This window comes from Podarcis tiliguerta (assembly GCF_965153285.1).
Source record: "Podarcis tiliguerta genome assembly, chromosome: 10".
Lineage (NCBI taxonomy): Eukaryota > Metazoa > Chordata > Lepidosauria > Squamata > Lacertidae > Podarcis > Podarcis tiliguerta.
In genome coordinates, this window is record NC_139543.1 from 45,333,765 (window position 1) to 45,356,511 (window position 22,747).

The 22,747-nt window shown below is 45.3% G+C and overlaps 1 protein-coding gene across 2 annotated transcripts; it reads right to left on the reverse strand.

Annotated features, from left to right (window-relative positions):
* Positions 1-1,548: 1,548 nt before the first annotated feature.
* Positions 1,549-20,352, reverse strand: GTPBP1 (GTP binding protein 1). Of its 2 annotated transcripts, XM_083401101.1 has the most exons (13): positions 19,847-20,349; positions 18,340-18,451; positions 16,609-16,789; positions 15,744-16,092; positions 12,654-12,777; positions 10,203-10,317; positions 8,611-8,755; positions 8,288-8,470; positions 7,161-7,296; positions 6,418-6,596; positions 4,994-5,194; positions 3,984-4,025; positions 1,549-3,562 (listed from the first exon to the last, which is right to left on the reverse strand). In XM_083401101.1, the coding sequence occupies exons 1-13, from the start codon at positions 20,075-20,077 to the stop codon at positions 3,470-3,472; spliced, it is 2,091 nt and encodes a 696-aa protein (XP_083257227.1). In that variant the 5' UTR covers positions 20,078-20,349; the 3' UTR covers positions 1,549-3,469. The 2 variants fall into 2 exon arrangements, with proteins under 2 accessions (XP_083257227.1, XP_083257228.1); XM_083401102.1 differs by lacking the exon at positions 3,984-4,025 and having other exon boundaries at positions 19,847-20,352.
* Between the last annotated feature and the right edge of the window lie 2,395 nt (positions 20,353-22,747).

Here is a 22,747-nt window from a genome sequence, read left to right on the forward strand (position 1 = left end):
AGGCTTTTAAGCAGCGGTTGGGGGACCATCTGCCTGGCGTTCTTTAGCTGTGATTCCTACATTGTGAGGGGGCTGGGCTAGATGACCCTCGGGTGGCCCTCCCAACTCTATACAGTCCTACACTTCTGCGACAGGAGATCCACAGCCACTTCACACAATGCCCACTCCCAATTTTCATCGGAGAGACATGTGGCTTCACTGTCTAGGTAGGTACCCCCCTACCTGCCACCCTTCCCTCACCCCACTTAAGCTGAGGGAATTCCTGCCCAGAGAAGCTCCCAGGTGAGGCAAGGGTTAAGATCTACCTCTGGTAAATGGCTTTGTATCCTCCCTCTTTCCCTTTTCTCTTCTTCTTCTATGCTAGTTCCTTCTCTTCTGTTTTGTTTACCGTAATCTGTTTTTATTGTATACTAAAATAAAAGCTGGAAAGGTTCCTTTTTTATAATATTCCCCCCCTCCAAACTAAAACGTTAATCTAGATAAAAACACTGATCCAGAGGAAAAGAAGGGGGTGGAGAAAGGAGAAAGATAGAGAGATTTTTTAAAAGTTGGCTTCTTTAGCCTTGCTCAGCCTCCCGTGGCTGGAGAGGCGCGCAAGGCTAAGGAGGAAGCGCGCGCAGCGAGGGGATGGATCGCGCTCGCTGCCGGGCTTCCTCTTTAGCCTTGCTCAGCCTCCCGTGGCTGGAGAGGCGCACAAGGCTAAGGAGGAAGCACGCGCAGCGAGGGGATGGATCGCGCTCGCTGCCGGGCTTACTCTTTAGCCTTGCTCAGCCTCCCGTGGCTGGAGAGGCGCGCAATGATAAGGAGGAAGCCCGCGCAGCGAGGGGATGGATTGCGCTCGCTGCCCGGGCTTCCTCTTTAGCCTTGCTCAGCCTCCCCGCGGCTGGACAGATTGCGCAAGGCTTTTCTAGAGGAGGGAGAAGGGACTGACTGACCGTGTCAGTCCCTTCTCCCTCCTGGGGAAAAGCCCGCAAGAGCCACACGAAGCTTGTGTGTGGCTCTTGGGGGCTTTTTCTGCCTGCCTCCCCCCCCTGCATTCGCTCCATAGGACGCACAGACTTTTCCCTTTAGTTTTTAAGACGGAAAAACTGCGTCCTATGGTGCGAAAAATACGGTACCTATTGCCAACACAAGAGGGTACAAAGTTCACGTGCACTGGAATACGTGGGTGCTGTTCACCTGACTATTACACTGTGGCCCATTGTAGTCTTCCTGATAAACTACCTCCCCCCTTAAAGTTTTGTACTCTTGTCAATAATAGCAAAAATAAACAAAATGAAAGTAGGGGCTCATTTTGCATACAGTGCGCAAAATGGCCCTTCTCTTGTGGTCAGCACTACTAACACCCCTAACTAGGCACATAAACCAAGGTGTGTTCCTAGCCCAGGAGAGCAGCCAGCCCTGATCTCAAGGAGTAGCTTCAGCTTTGCATGATCCCTGCTTGAAAACATCTAAGCCTCCCCTCTGACACATGCAGATTCAGAGGTACCAACGCAGTCACTGCTCCATTCCCTCTACAGTTGGAAGAACTGACAAAGAACAAAGCCATTTAATTTTAAAACTTTAAACAAACCTTTCTTTTTATTATTATTATTATTACATCATGCCAGCCTCAGTAGTCTTTAAATGCTGGTCACAAAACAGAACACAGCACCATGTGGCTTTTTTTTTTTTTTAATGAAAACTTCAGCACTGCACATTCCTTTTTCAGAACCAAGGAATGAAAGGAGAAGAAAAAATAAAAAGGACACCACAGCAAGGTCTCCACTTCCCTTGGAAATAGAAGGCCATGAGGCGGATGTCGCTACCGGGCGCCCAAGGCACCAAGTGATACAGGCTGCCGTCTTCCTTTAGCCACAGCACACTCCCATTCTCTCCCCAAGGGTGCTATTAATACTGTCACTGCTTAGGATGCTGCCCACAAAGTTTCAGGCAAGAAAGTAGACCGTAAGCCATGCCTACCTACTCATCAGTGTTCACTCTTAGCTTCCGGGAAACTCCAGCCATTCAAATATGTTAGGATGATGTTGCAGACAGCAATATGAGAGACATGGGGAGAGACTTTAAAAGCTACAAACCAGTTAACTACAAACCTGGTTTTTGTTTTTAAACAAAAACATGATGCCAGTTAAAAGTCAATTCAGAATAAGTGCCTCAAAAAGAAGCAGCAAATGTGTATCAAAGTTATAAAATCTTGAACATGTGTCCAAATTTAAAAGCACACCTCGGAGCTGGCTCCAGTAAACCTCTTCCTGCTTTTACACAGTGAGTGTGTCTAAACCCACGACAGTTATGATTCTGAGAGGAGAGGCTGAAATGAGGGGTGCAAGCTGGCTTCTAGACACTAAGAGGCCCGTGCCCACTTACAGGTAGCAACACCCATTTCCCTAATGAGGAGAAATGAATTCTTGCATTACACAAATATGCAGGGATAAGTCGCCCACTGACAGTGTCAGTTCTCGAGGAGGGGAAGGAAACACTGCCTTTAAAGATACACTTGGATACCATGGGGAAGAAATGGGTGAGTCACAAGAAGCCAACTTGCAACGTCTCTCCCTTTCCCCAATCTGGTGTAGCTGGTTAGAAAACCAGATATGGCAGGATTCAGAATATGCAGGCACCCATGACTGACTGCAAGAAAAATAGTACGTTTTGAACACAAGGCCCAAAAAGGATTGTGTGAAATCAATTTGTTGACCTTCCACCAACAATTCCAAAGCCACCAGTGCTTTTGTGGCCTGCTCCACCTCCTCCCACAAGTCTCGCTTTTAAAGTAAGCTTACAAGTGCATAATTATGAGATCTAGGATCTCATATCAATCCAGCTTTTGGGATGCTGCTGGAGTGTGTGTGTGTGTGTTCCTTCATGTCGATTACCAATTGCAGGCATTGGTACTTTAAACTAAAGGAGGCTGCCCAGGGCTCACGCAGTTTGACTGGTGTGAAAGGGGGGGGGGGGATTCCTACCTCTTCTGAACCAACTAGCATATTCATACTTGTATGAATGGGATTTCAGGAATTCTTGATTGCAGACCACAGACACAGGGTCAGTTTCAAAAATATATATATGACAGGGTGGGGAAGAGAAGAGGAGGCAGTTACCTTACTCTGTATACCTAGATCCTCCCAATTCTTCATCCGCACGCATACCACACACAAACATCCACCATAATAAAAACTAATAAAAAATCATGACTAAGAGCTCACGATGTACAAAATGTTTGGGCGGGGGGGGGGGTGGTAAAAAGGGAGAAGGCGGCAGCTGGTCAGTCCCACGTGTGCTTTTGTCACCTTCGTTAGCTTAAACTGTAAACCCTGCGTCCCCCCGGTGGCTCCTCTCCAGGAGGCGAGGAGGAGGAGGAGAAGTTCCACAGTAGCAGATCAGCTGGGGTGGATTTTGGTTAGGCTGCTCCGGGTTTTTGGGTTGAAGAAGGGGAGGGTGCGAATTCCGCAGTGATTAAAAACGATGTTCAGCAGCCACCAGCAGGAGTCACAATAGCCCCTTGAGACTTCACTTTATGGCGCTGCCCTCCACGTCGGCGGCCACCTCCTCCAGTCTTCACCTGGGGATAGAGAAGAAGAGTGCTCAGGTAAGGGCAAGATGGGGAAGGCAGGATCTGAACCTCTCAGCTCTAAACTGAACAAGAGGAGTGGGAATGGACAGTGTCAACCAACCGTATCCAGACGTGAAAGGCAAGGGTGGGGAACCCGTGGTCCCCCAGGTGATGCTTGACTCATGGCAAAGGATGTTGGAAGTTAATAGTCCAACATCTGGAGTGCCACTGGTCTCCCATCCCTGGGGGAAAGGAAAGAACTGAAGTTGTCTTTGTCCTTTCAGGTCCTATGAGCACCTTTGCACTAGGCCAAACTTCTACCAAAGCAAGCAGGAATTCTAAAAGGAAAATTGTAAGACTTTGGAGGGGAGGGGGGTGGCCTTTTCTCCCCAAGGCAATCAAGTCAAAGCAACAGAGGATGCAGAAGTACCTTGCTGCCCTCTCGGTTGTGGGGCTCTTCATCCAGGGCAGGCTGAAGAAAGCAGCAAGGAAAGAGAAGCATAGGTGAGCAGAAGGCAGCAGACATCCAAGATGTTGGACAAAGATCAGCAGAGGGGAGAGCAGTCCCTTAAAAACTGCCACCAAGTGAGCACAGCAAGAGAGGAAACAAAGCACCAGTGATATAGACAGAGGCTATGGCAGACTTTGCCCCCCACCCAAGACAAACTCTGGAGGAGAAGAGAGTACAACAAGGGCACCAAGAAGCCACATTTACACCCAAGATGCAAAGCAAGAAAGCAGCTCGGATTCTTTCAGTCCTATTCTTAGAGGGCACCCTGTAACATATGTATAAAAGAGCATTTCTTTGCTACAATTATCATCGTAGCTGATGCTTGCAATTGCAGCATTTAAACCTCACCCCTCCAGTTTCAGGAGTCTGAGAATAATGCCCCCACACACTTAAAATACAGCAAAGTGAAAAACGAGAGCAAAGGAACTGAGACTAAGATTTCACTTCAGCAGAAAGAACTTCATTTCAAAGGTTCAGCAGCCAAATGCCCCATGAAACAGAAAGCTGAGAGCTCCGTCATTGGTCAAGGAGGTCCTTCTACAACTGCGCAAGAGGTCCTTCTCTGAGCTCTGCTTGCCCTTACCGCACACAGCAAAGACATGCACAACGAAAGCCCAGCCGATAAGCTGCAGAACAGCAGCAGCGCTCCAATGGGGAAAGTTAACAATACAGTTATGGGCAAGTGGGGCAACTGCTCAGGGCCTCACGCCAGGCCAGGCCTGCTGTTTCTGCCCACTTGGCAAGGCTCTCACCCTCCTCCCTTCTTAGAGCCACTTCACAGCCACTAACTAGTATTCAGGCACAGGACTAGGAGGTAGCAGGTGAAATCTGGCTCACCTTAAAAGGTAGGCATGTTTACTACAAAAAGCTTAAGAAGCCATGAAAGATAACTTTGGAATAGGAGGGAGGGCACAGGCTGTTCTGCATACCTGAGGCTGTTGGGCACTCGAAGGTGCTGAGGGGGCTGCTCCCAGCGAAACTGCATCATCTGCCACTGTGGGACTCGCCGTCGCCATGCCAGCCTGGGCTCCCCCTTCCTCTCGCTTGGTCAGGGGGCCCTTTTTCGTGGACTGCATCTTGATCTGCTGAGGCTTGGAGTTCATTGGAGAGTTATTTGTGGTCTGGAGTAACTGCCAGTCGAAAGGATGGTAGAGGCAAAAAACAGAATTGTGCCAGTGTTGTTGCTTTCATTTTAAGCACAGAGTTGGTTTAAGCAAAGTTCACCTTTGACATTAAACAGGACCTCAATATGTGGAAAGAAAATGCTCTTCCCCAGGGAGGCTCGCCTGGAACCTTCATTACAAATATTTAGGCACTAGGGGAAACCATTCCTCTTCTCTCAGGCCTTTGGCTAATTAAACATTCTATGGCCTTTTGAACTGGTTTGTGTTTGTATTGTTTTGTTTCTTGCAATGTTGTGTATTTTTGTGTTTTTATATTGTAAACTGCCCTGTGATCCCAAGATGAAGGGCGGTATAAATTTAATAAATAAAAGGACTGGGAATGGTGCGCACACACAGCAACACACCAAATCTCATTCACACCTGCACAGCTCTCTTATCTCCCACTTCCCCTGCAGTGGGAAGGAAAGTGACAACAATTTCCCCTCTGTTCTTTAAGCACTTTCTGTTTCATGTCTCTTATTCCCTGCAGTAGGGCAGGTAGAGGTGTGATAACAGCATCTAAGCCTCGCTGGGCCATACGCCAAGTCAGGATGAAAATAGTCTCCTTTCATTATTATTTTTAACCCAGGTCATGCATGAAACTGTCTTCTGTCAACAACCAGGTCCCACAAAGTTCCCAAGAACTTTTAAAAAAGTAATTTATAGAGATGGGAAGAAAGCAACTTGCCCTTTACCCAGAAAGGAAGCAAGGCCTTCACAGCACAGACTAGGTGGCTGGGCTGGCAGAAAAGTTCCACAAGTATTAAAAAAAACTTGCCCATTTGAGCAACATATGGTTTAAAGGGGGAGGGGCATAGATGGTCAAGAATCCCCCTTCAGCAAGGGAATACAGGAATTAGTGGAAGAAAAAGAAAGCTTGTTCTGTCTAGCAGGGTTATATGCAAGTCTGGGTTTAAGGTTGTTGTGTGTTTTTTTAAATCAACTCACTCCTATCCTAAAGACGGGGAAATCAAAAGGAAAAGGAGAACAGAGCCACTAGTGCATATGACATGGTTTCAAGGAAGGTATGGAAATTCTGAGAAGCCAAGCAACTTCCCCATCATCATCTATCAAGAAGCTCGAGTTTTCAGTAACTAACTAGAGGGAAGGGAGGTGTCTTTAGTACTGTACCTAAGGCATGCACAAACTTTGAGAACCCATGCCCTATTGTACCCCAAAAGCTCTGTTACCTTGGTGATGGTACCCACAGCTTTGGTACGCCCTTCACGGAAAACCAGCCGCTGGTCTATGTGCAGGTACTCTGGGGTCTTGATGAAGCGGAAGTGCACGGTCGCCTTGTCTCCTGTGCGTAGACAGTCCTTGTCCATACTGAGGATAGTGGCTGTCTGGCGGATGCTGCCACAATGCACTGTGAACAGTTAAGATTCTCACTGGCACTCAAACTGCAACAAGTAGACAAATCTCAGTAGCACAGGATACCCTGAACTGCCACCAGCTATGCTGCTGCATGCAGATGCCGCTAAATTCACAATACAAACACCTTACGAATCCATGATTGTCATCAGGTACTGTAAATTCAATTTCCAGCAGAGGCAACGTCAGAAGATAATCTACGTACATAGCACTGGCTCAGCAAGCCAGCCCTACAACCATGCCTCATAACTTCTATAGGGAAGGCTACAGAGGCCAAGTGCAATTCTTCTATAGCCATCCACTGAACCCATAGCTCAAGTGGGATTTTGACGAAAGTGCAAGTCAAGCACCCCTAGTGACAGATCCCATAAGAGCCTTCTATCACTTCCCAAATTTGATCCACAAGGAATCGCTTTCTCTTTCAGCCATCCTCTTGTGGTTGCTGCTCCTCGTAAATTTGTCGGTATCAGAAGTTAAATGACGCAACCATGAATTAATTCAATACCCAGGGCCAAGGCAGGAGGAGTGTGTAAGGGACACCAAAAAACCCTACACATACCCATCGCCTGATAACGTGGACTGATGGTGGTAGGATGATGCAGAACCAGAATCTCAGCTTCAAATTCCCAAGATGCTTGAGGATTTAATCGGGGAGACACCATCACCATGCCTTTCCGGATAGAGGAGCGCTTGATCTGGAAGTGCAACCATTTTAAAGCATAATTTAGCAGTAAATTCACTTAGGCTGATTTTTTTTTTAAAAAAAAAATCTATATCTTTTCCTAGCATTTTACAGATGAAAGACTACATAAGCCTCTTTTGGGATGGAATTGGATGCCCATCCAGCCGAACATAGTGCTGAGCATGAGTTTTACAAAGGCGTTGGGAGAACTTCAGTCGCAGACACACTTATGTTGCCTAAATGATGCAGAAATTACAAATGTCCATCTTTCATGGATGTAGAGAAGTTGGGATGCAATAGTGAAAGTATTCCTTTGGCTTTCTCTCTGCCAAACAAATGACCACAATGTCCACTGCTGCCTTTAGACAAGTTTAGTCCTAGCATGCATTTGCAATATTAGACCCTGCAAATAAAACCTGCTCTCAGCCCCATATATTAAGCCTGACAAATTGCAATCCTAAAAACAATGACTAGGGAGAAAACCACATCTGAATGCAGCAGGACTTGGTTCCATTGCCCAAGGATGAAGACAGATGTGATTAACAGTTGGATTTCTTATCTCCCAAACATGAAGAACCAGTCACCATATGTTTCTCCTCAGCAGTTCTGGGTGCAACAGGAAACCAGCCAAGCACCTAACACAACCCCATCTGAATGTCCGCTATCTCCTCCCACATTCTACCTTCAAACTGTCATGAAATGACACCATTAAGGCGGCTCAAAAACCAGCCCTAATATTCTCTTTCCCCACAACCCTCTTTTATTTACCATCTAGTCTGATGAAGATTTCTACAGAACTTAAAAGCTTACATGTTATTTTATGGCATTAGGGATTGCCCACATGTGGATTTTGGAATTTTTTCTTATGGGCCAACGCAACTAGCTTTACTTTTTGTGCAGTCTCAGAGTAAACATTCTCATAACTGCACTAGCAATTTCCCAAAAAACCCTCATTTTCTCCCAACAATGGAGAAATACCCTTGGCCAATGAAGTCCACACTCACCTTCTTCAGAGCAAAGGAGGCAGTCTGTCCTCCTCGAACCTCTTTGACGGGCATGCGCTTGCGGTGGATGGACTTCACAGCAATGGGCAGGAAGTTACCCAGAGGGTCTGGGCCGAGCAGCAAGGTGTCATTTAACTTGATCAGACCTCTTAGTGTTGTCCCAGACACCACTGTCCCTACACCCTGCATCAGGGAGAAGTGCAGAAGGCAAATGAATTAGTCACAATGGTAGAGCAACAGCAGAATCAAGCCAACACCCCCATTCTTCCTCCTCTTGGAAAAAAATTAGACTGAAGTGAGACTCTCAGCACCACTCTCCTTACTGGAACAGAGTAAGTGTCATCTATCTGGAATTCTGCAGGCTCCTCTTCCCTGTAACTGGTCCTTGGAGACAGGAGATTGAGAAACATCTTAAGCAATTCCAGGTTCTCACCGGTGACATTGGAAATCTGGAATATTGGGCACATCCTAATTGGAACAGAGAGAGAATGAGAGAGAATGAGAACACACGAGTTATTCACAGTTCTAAGTTAGGTTGATCTTAATACTTGCAAGACATCACAGGTGCTAGTTGGCATGTTCAGAATCGGAAGGAAAATTCCCTACAGGAAAGTACTAGCTGTAGTACCCTTAACACTAGCAACATTCAGTTAAATACCGTATTTTTCGCTCTATAAGATGCACCAGACCACAAGACGCACCTAGTTTTTGGAGGAGGAAAACAAGAAAAAAAATATTCTGAATCTCAGAAGCCAGAACAGCAAGAGGGATCGCTGCGCAGTGAAAGCAGCGACCCCTCTTGCTGTTCTGGCTTCTGGGATAGCTGCACAGCCTGCATTCACTCCATAAGACGCACACACATTTCCCCTTACTTTTTAGGAGGGAAAAAGTGAGTCTTATAGAGCAAAAAATACGGTAACTTTATATCTACTTCTGTTTTTTTCTGGGATGGCAGCAAAAGTGCCCACTCAACTGGAGAGTCATCTTGCATGGTCAGCTTCCTTTAAGATCACACTCTAGTTACATCAGATGTAATATTTACATTTTTAGCTCCTACAATTTTACTCTCTTTCCCCCTCTCTCATCAGCAACTGGGACCAAGCCATTAAGACAACGGTCCAGCAGACATGCCAACTATCATCAGTTGTCCAGGATATTTCAAGAAGAGGACAGACCTAACACAATGCTAGCTGCCAACCTCATGCAACTGTTTACTTCCTTCATTTATCCCAGCTTTCCAGTATGGTTTATCTTCTGATCCATACATTTGACATCCACATTTTGCACTAGTGGCAGGGAGGGTGTCTCTTGCAATAAATCAGCCGCAGACTCCTGGCCAGACTTCTTGCAAGGCCATTCGCTGCAGCCTCTACACACAAGCAGGGCCATTCCTTTTCTGCTCCTAGCCATCACCCCCCATCCTCCCAAGTCCTCTGCTTGCTTTCATCCTTGCACCAACTGTGGATGCCAGAAATGGATTCAAAGCAACAGAGGCAACTCCACATGGTTTCATTAGAATTTGACTTGGCATTTCCCACTCACTGGCAAGAAAAACAAACTAATATATGTGGCAAAAAGAAAGATGATTCCTGAAGTCCGCTTTAACTCCAGTCCTGGCCATTTCTACCATCCATCTTCACCCCTTCGCATGCATTTCTTGCCCAGAAACCTGGATAATCTGTTTTGAACCTGCCCAACAGAACTAAAGGCGCAGATCCCACCAATTCAGGATCCTTGCTATTTAAGCCTGTAAACATATTCCACATCTCTGTTGCAAATTCCTTATACTGCAACTAGAAAAGGCCTGTTTGTGCTCCCAACCAATTATCATCCCAGAAGAGTCTTGGGGTCAAAGTTCAAAGGCCATTGTTCTGAGGAGACAAAGAGTGGTCCACTTTGTTTTCATTTCTGTCACCTTTCTGAGCTGAAGTTTGAGGCAGTAACGATGACATCATCTTTGCTCTGGACCAGGACAGGGATCTTTCTGCATCCTGGAGACTTCAGAAGTCGTTGCAACAGCTTCAGAGTTTCTTGATGAATAAAATGGAGAGGATTAGATCAATATCCCTTTCTTGCATTCAACTTTATTGCCTTAGTTGTATTTACCTAATTTTAAGACCTTCTAAAAAACAGATGGTTGTTATTATGTCCTCACATGGAAAATCACAGAATTCAAAGAGGGTGTACTTTCTTTTCCCCATGATTGTATGTATGCGTGAGCAAGCTGGGATACTGTTACAGATGTCAGCTTCCCTAGGATTTTAAATTTAAAAAGAAAGCTATTTAAGTATCAAGAACATATAAGAGAACATGCAGGAGTCTTTGATACCAAAGGGTTAGTGAAATTGGGCTTTAGAGGTTGTAGTACAGTGGTGCCCCGCAAGACGAAATTAATTCGTTCTGCGAGTTTTTTCGTTCTACAAGTTTTTTCGTCTTGCGAAGCACCAATGTGTATTGACGGTTTCCCATAGGAATGCATTGGTGGTTTAAAAAAAGAAGGCGCAAGACGTTTTCGTCTTGCGAAGCAAGCCCATAGGGAAATTCGTCTTGCGAAGCAACTCAAAAACCGAAAAACCCTTTCGTCTAGCGAGTTTTTCGTCTTGCGAGGCATTCGTCTTGAGGGGTACCACTGTATAGGACTTCTTGTGTTCTTAATAGATCTTTTCTCTCTCCTTGTCTGGGTGTTGACCACACTGACAAACCTTCCCCAGTCTGATACCTCCAGATTCTGAATTACCATCCCCCCCCCCCCCATTACGGACCATTGGCCATATCAACCAAGGATGATGGGAGTCACAGTAAATGCTTCTGGTGGGCACCTGGATATTGATCTGAAAAGCAAGCCAGCTATTACAGCTAGTATGTATTGAATTTCCACTGCTATTCTAATTGTAGAAGTTGTCAAGCTAAGCCTCAGAGAGAGAAATAAATTCAGTATTGCTACTAAGAAGCTATCAAAACATTACATACGATCCAGAATTTTGCATAGGCTTTTCTGTACTATGCATCCTGTGTCAATTTCAGGAAGCCTGCATGGGGACCATAGAATCTTATGACTGGAAAGCTATGGTTTTCACAAGAAAGACTAGGGTGTGTTTTTTGCTTGAGAATTGGTGGTTTCATTTTGTTTGCTTACAAAGCTGGCAGTGCTACCAGAGCTTTGAAAAGATGTCCAATTCTAGCCAAACCCTTGTCTCAAAATTTGCCCCGGCGGTGGATTCCATGTCTAATTGCATGTTGTGCTAGATGCTCCTCTAAGACAAGAGCTTGTCTTTGCCAGAATAAACCGATTTCCCCACAAATGCTTACTGTTATGATGAGGAGTGAAAAACAAGATGTGCACATGAAAGATGGGTGCCAAGATGTATGCAACATCACATACATATTTTACAAGCACCTGCTTTGAAGCGCACCGAATGCTAGGTCCACCTGACCAATTCTCAAATTTCCATTTTCTACCTCAGTGCTAGCTGCACATTGCAGAGGTTCCTCGGTCATCTTATGCAGCAAGTAACAGAAAAGCCAATAACTGCAGCACCAGAAAAACAGGGGTCTCTTGAACAGGAGCCCACACATTTTGAATGAGCTTGGTAGCAAACCATTTGCTCTCTCGCTTTCCACTGCATAGTCCCAAAGTGTATTCCTTTTCTATTTGATGCCCAGCATCTGCCACTAGTGATCATCTTTGCGGACCTCTTTTTTTGGAAGTGCATAATTACATACAAGGGGAAAGGCAATAATATTTCCCGAGCACTCATTTTGGTTGCACAGTTTATGGCTATTGGTGACAATAGCTAAACGGTTTCTCAGTGTTCAGGGATATCGTGTAACTGAACATCGGTTGCAGGAGGAGAAACAGCAGGAAAGAGTTGCTGCTTTTGCTTCAGGAAGCACCGTGTTGGGCCCTGTGGGGAACACGCTACACTAGTTGGTTCTTTCATGACCCTAAGAACCAGGAAGTGAACAGATGCAAAAAGTCTAAATCTCAGCTGCCTTCTCTTTCCCATAAGCTTATTTACAGCAATTGGGGAAGAACACAAGTCAAAACATTGCTTTTGAGCAGCTTCACAGTTGCAAAACAATTGTTTTAGAACTGCTGATAGGACAGTTTTAAGAGACCAGCTACAGAGAAAAAAATGTACATCAAATAAGTCTCAACGAGTAAGAAGCAATGAAGGCCAGGAATTGGAGATGGTGAGAAAGAAGAGTTTGCCTGAACAGCTCCTTAGTAGAGTCTGAAGACACACTACCAAAACAGATGGAAAACACTTCATAGGAGAGAGAAGCTGTTTGCGCCATCTTCAGTTTATTTTATTTATATACCACCCTTCACCCCACAATCACAGGGCAGTCTACAGGCAAATACCTTGGAGAATGTTGGCAGGACACATGTCAATCTTGGTCACCACCACAAAGACTGGGACGTTGAGCGCCAACGCAAGGCCCAGGTGCTCCTTGGTCATCCCAACAATTCCTGCATTGCTGCCAACCTGTATCAAGGAAAAGCACAATGAAGTGGGGAGTAGGAGAGGCAGGCAGAATTTTAAGTCTAGATATACGGCTACGACTTTGCTGGGCAGCGTAATGCAGACGCCAGAAGAGAAAGGCAAGAGGTTAATTTTTAATAAATTATGAGAGCAATGGTTCTATCTAATACTGTTATCCCACTAGCGCAGCAGACTTCTATTTGTGCAGCAGAGCTTCTCTTTCCTCTCCTCCCAATTCAGCCCCCTTGTACAGCTTCAAAACCTGCTCCAGATGGTTGCAGGAGTTCTGCTCACACAGCGCTAGACAGAAACCCGGTGCTCTTACAATAAAGTAAGAGCTAATTCAGACATTAGCACTTGCCACTCTTGGAATAACGTTTCTGGTATGTTCCATGGTGTGCAAAGTAAACCAGAAAGGCTTATTTCCTGCTGCTTCACCAGGACAATGTCAAGAACAGATAGAAGAGGAATCCTGGGCCCTATTCCCAGAATCCTCTCAGAAAAAGCCACGATGGAATAGGTTATCAACTAAACTTTTCCCAGTTCATGTCAATCACAAAATCACTTTAAAAAACCATTGCATTTGCAGGTGACATTGTGTCAGAGCTAGCCTTCTTGTGGGTGCATGCCCACTACCTCCTTCTCCTAGCATTGCCAAGAAGGGCTAGTACAGTCTGCTCAAAATAAGTGTCATAACTGGAGCTCTACTTCTCTGTTTTGATGTAGGGAAGCCAGTGACACTGTTAAGATGATGTTCCCAGCCTTCCTGGCTTATGAAGTCAGGGACTAGCATTAGGACCAAGCATTCCTCCCTAACTCTTCTTCCTCACATCACATGCCAGCTTCACCACAAAGCTCCTGGCTTGTATCAAGCCAGAATTCTCAATTACTGCCAACCCCCGATATGTGGTGGGGTTATGTGGTGGGGTTATGTTGCGGGTCATTGCACGCTTGCATGAAATCACATGCAATGGAAACGCCCTGCCCCCCCCCCCCCCATTTTGGTGACATCTTTCCTGGTCACTTCCAGGGCCAGCGCTGTGTGCATGTGCATGTGCATGGTCGCACACATATTGGTCGTGCCTAAAATGGGTGTTCCCCATACCTCCAAAATGGGGAACTCTGGTTTAATGCCAATTAACAAAACTGGAAAATAATCTAGCACCACAATCTAGAGATAGGAAACCTGTGACCAGATGCTCTTGAACAACTCTCATCATCACCACTAGTGATGTCAAATTCTAGAGAATAATCTTTTGGAAAATATTCTCAAGAATATTCTTGATTAATGAGAATATTGTACCATTGAATGGAACTGCAAAAACCAGTTTCTGGCACTGAATGAAAATATAGAAAAGTCAGCTGTTTAAATCAAGGCCACCTCACATGCTGTTACACATAATTGTATAGGCCTAGGTACTTTTAAGTGTAGAAAGCATTAGAACTATTTTCTGTAAAAAAAAAATTAAAAATCACACTTATGGCTAAGTGAATAGAATTGCTAAGAATAAGGTCACACCTAAATAGAAAAAAGGCTATTACAAACAGTTGAAATACATACAAATTCAAATGTTCATCAAATTAAATGAACAGCATTTTTAAAAAATGGTTTTCTGTAGCTCACATTTCAGAACTGCCAATGGTGAATGACACAATGCCCAGTAATGTAACTGGATCAAAAAAATCATTATTCATTATTTACATTGGCAATATCACAGCTTGACTTATTATTTACTAGATTTTTTTAATGTGGGTTGTAAAACTGGTTCTTCACTTAGACTTTACAGTTCATGGAAAATATCCTCCAGATAATTTTCTAGCAGAGAATATTGTCAAAAATATTCTCATTCTTGAGAATATTCTCTGGAGAATATTCTCACCTCACCTCACTAATCACCACCCACCAACCTTGTTGGCTGGGGCAAATGGACTTGGGAATCTAACAACATCTGGAGGGCCACAGGTTTTCCTTTTCTTGACATACACCATGGTTGATGAACCTGGGAACAATGTCCCAACTGAGCCACTATCTCAGAGTGTATCAGCTACCCCTTAATGTCATTCTGCAAGCATGTCATCAAGTGGCAGGCTGTGGCTCTTATTGATAAGAAAGGTTGGTATGGGATACTGACCCATGAACAGAAAATTTCTATACCACTTCATGTCCTCACAAGGAAGCACCTGTCTGCAGTTTAGAATACTTGCCAATAAATCTGAGAATTCTTTGTTTATGTGACTGAAGCACACATACTCCAAAACCAACACAGGAATGTGCCACAGTGGGAGGAATAGTTTGCCTCTCATGGTTGCGGAAAGAAATCCACTGATACAGATAGAACCTGAGACAAGTTGTGTTAAGCCACTATGGCAGAATTAGGTGTCCTCACAGTGCAGAAAAAATCTTTGTTGTGCTGCTGCTGCGAGAGTGGGGGAGACCAGCAAGGACAAATGTCAAATTAAGTTCTGGAAACAGGTACCAAACCTTGAATGCTTTGCACACGTGACAATATCTTTGACACCCTGACACATGGGCAGGGGGCACTTCAGAAAGAGCTTTTCTGAACTTCATGGTGTTTTTGCTTAGAGCATTTACTTATGTAGAAGCTTGCACCCGTATCTGATGCATGAGCATGAATGGAGAACTCAGTTCAATCCTTAACATAGGCCATAAATCACCCTCAGATAGGCAAAAGAGGAACATGGTGAACCGCAAGAAACAGTCCTCCAAGCAGTTTGTTCCCAACCTTGAAGCCTCCAACATTCTACAGTAGGAAATCACCACTTACTGAGAGTGACATGGCCCACGGCTCCAACTAATTTTTGAGCTCCCATTCACAATAACAGTGAGACTTCTAGCCTATATTGTTTTCTTTAATTCCTTAACTCTCCAACAAAAAAGATGGGAAAGTGCTGTGGATGTTAAGAGCCCCTTGCTGCTACTGACATCCCACCACCATGGCACAGCTTACCATTAGCATGCAGAAGTCAGGTAGGTGCCCAGTCATGCCAAAGACTGTAGTCTTCAGGTACTTCTCGTGCCCAGCCAGGTCAATGAAGGTTATGACCTTTGTCGACTTCTCACAAATCTTAGTCCACTCCAGACTTCCACCGTGGCTATCAGGCTTGTTCACTACATTCCCCTCACTGTCAAAGCCCAGTATGTCATTGCCCACGCTGCTAGTACGGCCTGATTCGATCTCGTGCTTGTGGCGGAAAAGCTTTTGCCGGGCAAAGCCACGTCCATTGTCCAGCTCACCATGGGTGAGGACACCCAGCAGTGTGCTCTTCCCCGCGTCCACATTGCCAACCACGGCTACCCTATAGGAAGGCAAAAGGAAGCCATCAGAATGTCAGCGGTCATGTGCAATCTCTGAATAAGGCTAAAACCTTTTAAAGATGAGTAAAAGACAGGACCTATGGGGTTTCATAGACTAGAATTTTAGAGCAGGAAGGGATCCTGAGGGTCATCCAGTCCAACCCCCTGCAATGCAGGAATAGGAAGCTGTCCCGTACAGGGATCAAACTTGCCACCTTGGCATTATCAGCATCATGCTCTAATCAACTGAGCTATCCAGGTTTACACATAGCACACAGAGGGCAAAAACCTACAACAGCAATCCTTTCATTCAGATACTGCTTGATCAGCCAAGTATGTGCGCAAGATCCTAACCACTGGCTTGTATACAAAGCACAGAGGAAAGGAAAGTTAATTAGTAAGGAGAGGCAGAGTCACTCCCATAGCCAAACCAGAGTTTCCAGCTTCTCACCACTATGTATGCAGGTTACAGGAGTGAGCTTCATGCTGACGAACACGCCTTCTACCTATCTCCTTACCTGACCTCCAGGAAATCGTTGTCACCCACCCGCTTCCGCACCAGGTAGTCACGCACTTTGCCTCCTGCCTCTTGGTGCTCCCGCAAGAGGATCACATCTGCATCTATTTGCTCAGCCATGCTCTTCACAGTGGCGTAGGATGCTTCCATATCTACATCACTGAGCCCGTACTCAGTCCCATCTAATGTAGGCACAGGGAAGAAATGAGGAACAGCTGCTTCAAATGTTTTGTCAGACCAGGAGTTACTTTGTCATTAATGTAACCTCACCAGGGTCTTGCCACAGATGGGCCGGGCAAGGAAATGAAGAATCCATTTTAATTTCAAATGCTTATGCAACACAATGCATTTAACTGTTCATTTAGCCCTATTTCTCCAGACTAAACAGCACCAATCTCAAAAGTTTGGAAGGAAAGGTGGGATGTATGAGAGTCAATTGTGCTACCCTCTTCAAAACCTTGGCTCCATTAGTTGAAGACACAGCAAGGTCATTAACTAATCCCACACCCTACTCTAGAGGTAGCCAAGATGCCCTCCAGATGTTTTGGACCACTGTTGCCATCAGATTCGGCCACCATAGCCAATGGTCAGGGATTATGGGAGCTGTAGTTCACAAGATGTGGTTGACTCCTCCTACCCTAACCCATTAAATGCTGATAACAGTTGAGAAACTTATGCTGGTGCAAATCTAACACTTGCTACACTTCCCCCCTCCCCCCACCCGTTTCTTTGAAGACTGAGCAGACTGACATCACCTGAGCCAAGAACACCAATGCCAAAACCACCAGTCACTTCAAAGGCAGCAAACACCCTTTAATCTTTTACATTGGGTGGTGGGAGTAGAGAAAAGTAAATATGTAGCACTACCAAAAAAAACCAAAACCCCAATTAGAGGAAAAACATTAACTGCCCTAAACATTTTCAACTTGCTTTACGGAAAAAACCCATGACTGCATGCAATGCTAAGCTAAACCAGGGATTAGCAACAACAACCAAACACGCAGCTACCCAGAGTGAAAACCGTGGCGGCTTTGCTCCTCCACTGGTCCTGCTGCTGTTTCACTACTCAGAGCCAAACCATTGGGCTTAGTGTTACATGCAAACCCAAGCTTGAGGTTTTCCTCACTCTCAACAAACGGTGAACTTATTGTAACCAAGATTTGCTCTTGGTTTACCATTCACAGTTTGTTTGGGGAAAACAAACAATTCACTAGCTGCTAGAATTATGCTCAGATCATTCATGGTTGAATTTAGCCATAACTGTACTGAGTCCACCCCCTGGGATTGTGAGAATAGTACACATCGGCAGCGCACAGTAACAAAGGGATCTCTGTGCCAGCCTCTCTGCGAAAGTGGTGCTCTTGAGCATATGGTTTGGAACAGATCATTCAAATTATGGTTTAATAGCAGACAAGCTAAAACATCCGTTCTTTACCCCACATGTCATTTGAATGGGATATACTTATTCAAAACACAAGTCAGAATTGTTTACTGAAAGCAAATAGTTACTACTAGGCATGTGTGGCCAACATGCAACACAGCATTAGCTGCATGCAGGAATAATCCAATGAATTTATTTGTGTTATGGAAGAAAGGCTTTTAACTCTTGAGATCTAATATACTAACTGTCCCATCCCACAAACACTATACTTCAAGCAATAGCTGTTTCTGGTGAAACCACTATGGCATCTTTAGCTTGGCTTGTGGTATTGAAGGAGAAAACCATGCTCACCTGATCCTTGTCCAATGACATAGATGGTCTCCCCGCATCCTTCATCCATCCTCTCCCACATCTGCCGCAGCAAGCTATCATACTGCTCTGATGTTGGGCTCACCATTACTAGCTGAAAATAAACCAGGTATCTGTGTTAAACATCCTGATATGGGGGAGGGGGCCAAAATCACTGGCACTAACTAGTAGATGATTTTCTAGAGGCCACATTCTCTCAAATTGTTTATGAACTGTTTTTCAAGGAGTTCATAATTATGAGACTCAGGGTTAATGGCAGAGGAAATTAAAAAGGGTTGATATGACACCAAGGAGCCACAAAGTAAAAAGGGAAATTCAGAAAGCTTAGCAAAAGCAGTGTGAAGAAGGCTGAAGTGTATATGTGTATGTGTGTATGTATACTCTCTCTCTCTCTCTATATATATAACGATTATAAAAACACTGTAGATCAAACAAATCCTTGATAATGAGTTAGATCACATGAAAAGCCACTCCACTTTTCCCTATGACTTCCATTTACCCACAACTGCAGAGGTCACACAAAAAATGTAAAGCACAACAGCCCCAGATGCCTGAACTTACAAAATGGCCCATCATCACTTTTCATGGCTACTCTGCTCTGAGATTTTGACCCTTTTGAGCACATCACATGATGCCCATCCAGCAGGGTAACTAACAGTCATGCAGGTATCTCTGCCCATTCTTTTGATTAAACATCACCCCTTATTCCACTTCAGGGTAGTTCTACAGAACATAAAGGCTATCCCTTTACAGTACTTCACCCACAGCACCTGTTTAACAATTTCAACTTTAACTTTTTTTTTAAAAAAGCAATGCCCTAAAAAGATAAACGAGGAGCTTGAACTTTGCACTTGGAAGGGCTGTATTAACACAGCACGAGGGTGTTGTTGTTGTTGTTTCCCCGTTTGTAGTTTCCTTAACAACAACTTCAGCTGAAACCCTACCTACGCTTAAACCGGGAGTAAGCCTCGCGGAAATGAATGGAACTTATTTCTGAGCAGGCATTATTTACAGGGCCGGGCTGCCGGGCTGCAATCCTAAACGTGGGGTAAGCCCCACTGAAAACGGAGGGCCTTACTTGCGAGTAAGCCTGTTTACTCCCCCCCCCCTTCTCGTCCCCGTCTGAATCCCTTGTCGCGTGCCACGTACACCAGCCCGTACACTTGAAGCTGCCGCCGTTGCCGCCGCCGCCCGTTGGCGACACCCTCGCCCTACTTGTGCCTCAGGCCTCGCAGTGGGGCAGCCGGCCTCTCGCCGCCTGAGGGGGGAGCGTCGACAAGGGGCCGGGGGTACCTGCTCCGCGCTCCTTAAAGGAGGCTGAACGAAGTGCCCGGAAGGACAAGGGGAGGCAGCGCCGCCAGACCGAGTGGAGAGAGAGGGAAGTGCCGGAGCTGCCTCCGGGCGCGTGAGGGGGACCGGAGGCGCCAGGTATTGGGGTCCGGGCTGGCGGGGCCCTGGGTCTCTGCTGCCCCCCGGCCGCCGGGCCTACCTTGCTGGTGAGGTCGAGCTCGGGCTCCCCATTGAGCACCTCGCCGTCCTCGCTGCAGTCCGAGTCCGCGACGCCGCGGTGGAACCTGGAAGAGGCCGCCACTGCCCCGCCGTGAGAGGCGGGCTCCGGGGCGAACATCGAGGCCGGCACCGGCGAGCCCCCCATCGGGGAGCGACTGCGCTCCGCCGCCATCTTGGCAGCCCCGGCCTCCTTCTCCGGCCTCATTAGCATAGGCCCCGCCCACCCCTCGCGTCGACCGAGCCGGAGGAGCCCGCCGAGCTCCGCCCCCCGAACGGGCCTGCTTAATAATTTAGTACCCTGCTGACCAATCGGGGAGCCGCGCTGTTAGTACAGTAATTGCTGTATTGCTATGACAACCCGCAGCTTATTAATATGGATAAGCCATGTCTCCTTCGAAGACCCTTTTTGCGGTTCCTCCGGTTCAGAAAATAAAAGCAGCGGCAGCAGCGCTACTTGGATTTTTATTTATCTCTATTCTGGAACTCTGGGTGGGAGCGGGGCGGTGTTATATTTCTTCCTGCTCGCGGCCAATGGGAGGGAAGAATGCATGATAAACAAAGTTCCTCGCCAATCGTGGCAAACATTTAAGTAATAGGCGGGAGTGCAGCCTCCACCAATCAGAGAACAAGATTATGGCCGAGGTGAGCAGGTGAGAAAAGAAGGCGGGAATTTTATCGTGGCGACCAATAAGAAGCAGTGTACATATGCCAAAGCCAATCAAATACCCCAACCCATTTTGTGATTGAATGGGGATTGCCTCTATTTACTTCTGTCTCTGAGACAGATTGTCTCGCCCGGGATAATCCCTGGCAAAAGCTGATGAAACGGGGTTGAAATAAATCGCTTTGAGCGGTGATAATCTTATGCAATCGAGCAGTCATACTTGCGTTCCGTGACTTTCGCCCAAGGCCAATAACGTTTTATTTCCTTGTTTTTCAGCCTCATTTTGAGAGCGAGGTGGTGGCACTGAAACGTGTCTGGACTAATCTCCAAATGCTCAAAGCCTTCGTGTAAATCGGTGAAGCCTCACTCTGCCCAAGCGCTTTTGTTTTGGCACTGGTATTCCTGGCTTCGCATTTCTTATCCATTAGGAATAAATTGAACGGCCCCCGCAGGCTTCAGTGTTTTGAGAAGCCAGCAAACAAGCAATAATAATAATGCTACTGCTATTGTCATTACCTGTTCTTCACCAGCAGGTCCCAGGCCAGGCCAGGACAATCTAAAGTTCAAATTTAAAAATCACTTAAAATACATGACTAAATTTCTTCTGAGGGGTTTTTTATCTAGTTATTTTAAGTTTCTTTAGATAGACAAATATTGGTGTTCCATCTAGTCTGCACCTTTAGGAAAAGTAAGAAAGCTTTTTGGTATTTTAAAGATTAACATGTTTTGTAGCATAAGCTTTCCTGGGCCTGTAGGATGTGCCAATCACTTATCTTCTCAAAATACAAAATTCTTCCACAAAAAAATTCACATACTATGTAGACATGTATACATCTGGAATACATAAGGAAGAGAGGAAAATGCTGTATCTTTGTAGTGTGGAGTCACAATACTTCAAGCACTGCAAGAGAGCTGTGTGTTACTGTACTATTCAGCACTCAGTAATGAAATTCAATCCAGTCAGTATGGGCGTTGTCGAAATCTGACAATTAGTGGCCAGTTCCTAATAAAAAGAGCAAGGTAAAATTAGTGATATTGTGAATACTAGGGTTTTTCTTCTCAGTGATGACATGAGGAAATACAATAAATCACAGGTCAAAGTGGTGACTGCTCAGTTGCATAAGATTACAACAGTTGAGAATTATTGTTTCAGACTTGTGTAATAAGCATTGTCTAAGGATTGACCCAGACCCAGACTTTTAAATCTCAGTGTGAGAGAAGTAAATAGAGGAAATCCCCATTCATTTATACAGTACACACAATATAAAGCTATAGGGAGCTGAAGGCCACTTATTTTCATGTGTGAAAAAAATCTCAGAAAATATTAAAAGTATTGATGAAGACTTGGATTTTCATGACATTTGGAATGGCTGAATTTATCAGCTTTTAGCCTACCTATACTCTGTCTCTTGTATAATATTAATTTGGTTGATGAGTTATCCTGTGGAATGATGATTGAATTGCCTATTTTAGCTGTTGAATTTGTTCCCGTTTTGAATTGGGTAAGGACAGATGTGACTGACAGATGGAAGTGGAAAGATATTGGCCAGGCAACAGATAGCCTTGTCATTTTATATGATGTTTAACATTATAGTGGAATGATCTGGAGTCTCAGACTGTGCTGCCATCAATATGTTGACAACATGCAACTTGAATTCTTTGTTACAGCTAAAGCAGGTGTGAGGTGGATGTGCTGGATCAGTGCCTGGTTTCCGTAATGGACTGGGTGAGAGCCAACAAACTGAAGCTCAGCCAGCATAACACTGTGACCCCGTTATTGGGTGGTTCGTCTCTCTGGATGAGGTTACACTTCCCTTGATGTGTCGCTTGAAGAAACAAGTGTTGCTGTTGGGTACACTTGGATTCAATTCAGTCATTTGGCACAAGGAGCCTCAGTGTGGCACAGAGTGCCTTCTACCAGCTTTGGCTGGTAGCCCAGGTACAACCCTGTCTGGATAGGGATAGCCTGACCTTGCTTGTCTATTTTCTAGTAACCTCCAGTTTAAACTTTGAAGACTGTTTGGAAACTACAGCTAACACAGAATGTAGCTATTAAATTGTTAACTGGAACAAGAAGGCGTTAATACAAAGCATGGGACATGGCCAGTACAAATTGGCTGCCAGTTTGTTTCTGTGCCCAGTTCAAAGTGCTGTTTTGACCTTGAAAATATATTTACATAAAAGACCGTCTTCATATGAATCTGTCCAGAACCAAAG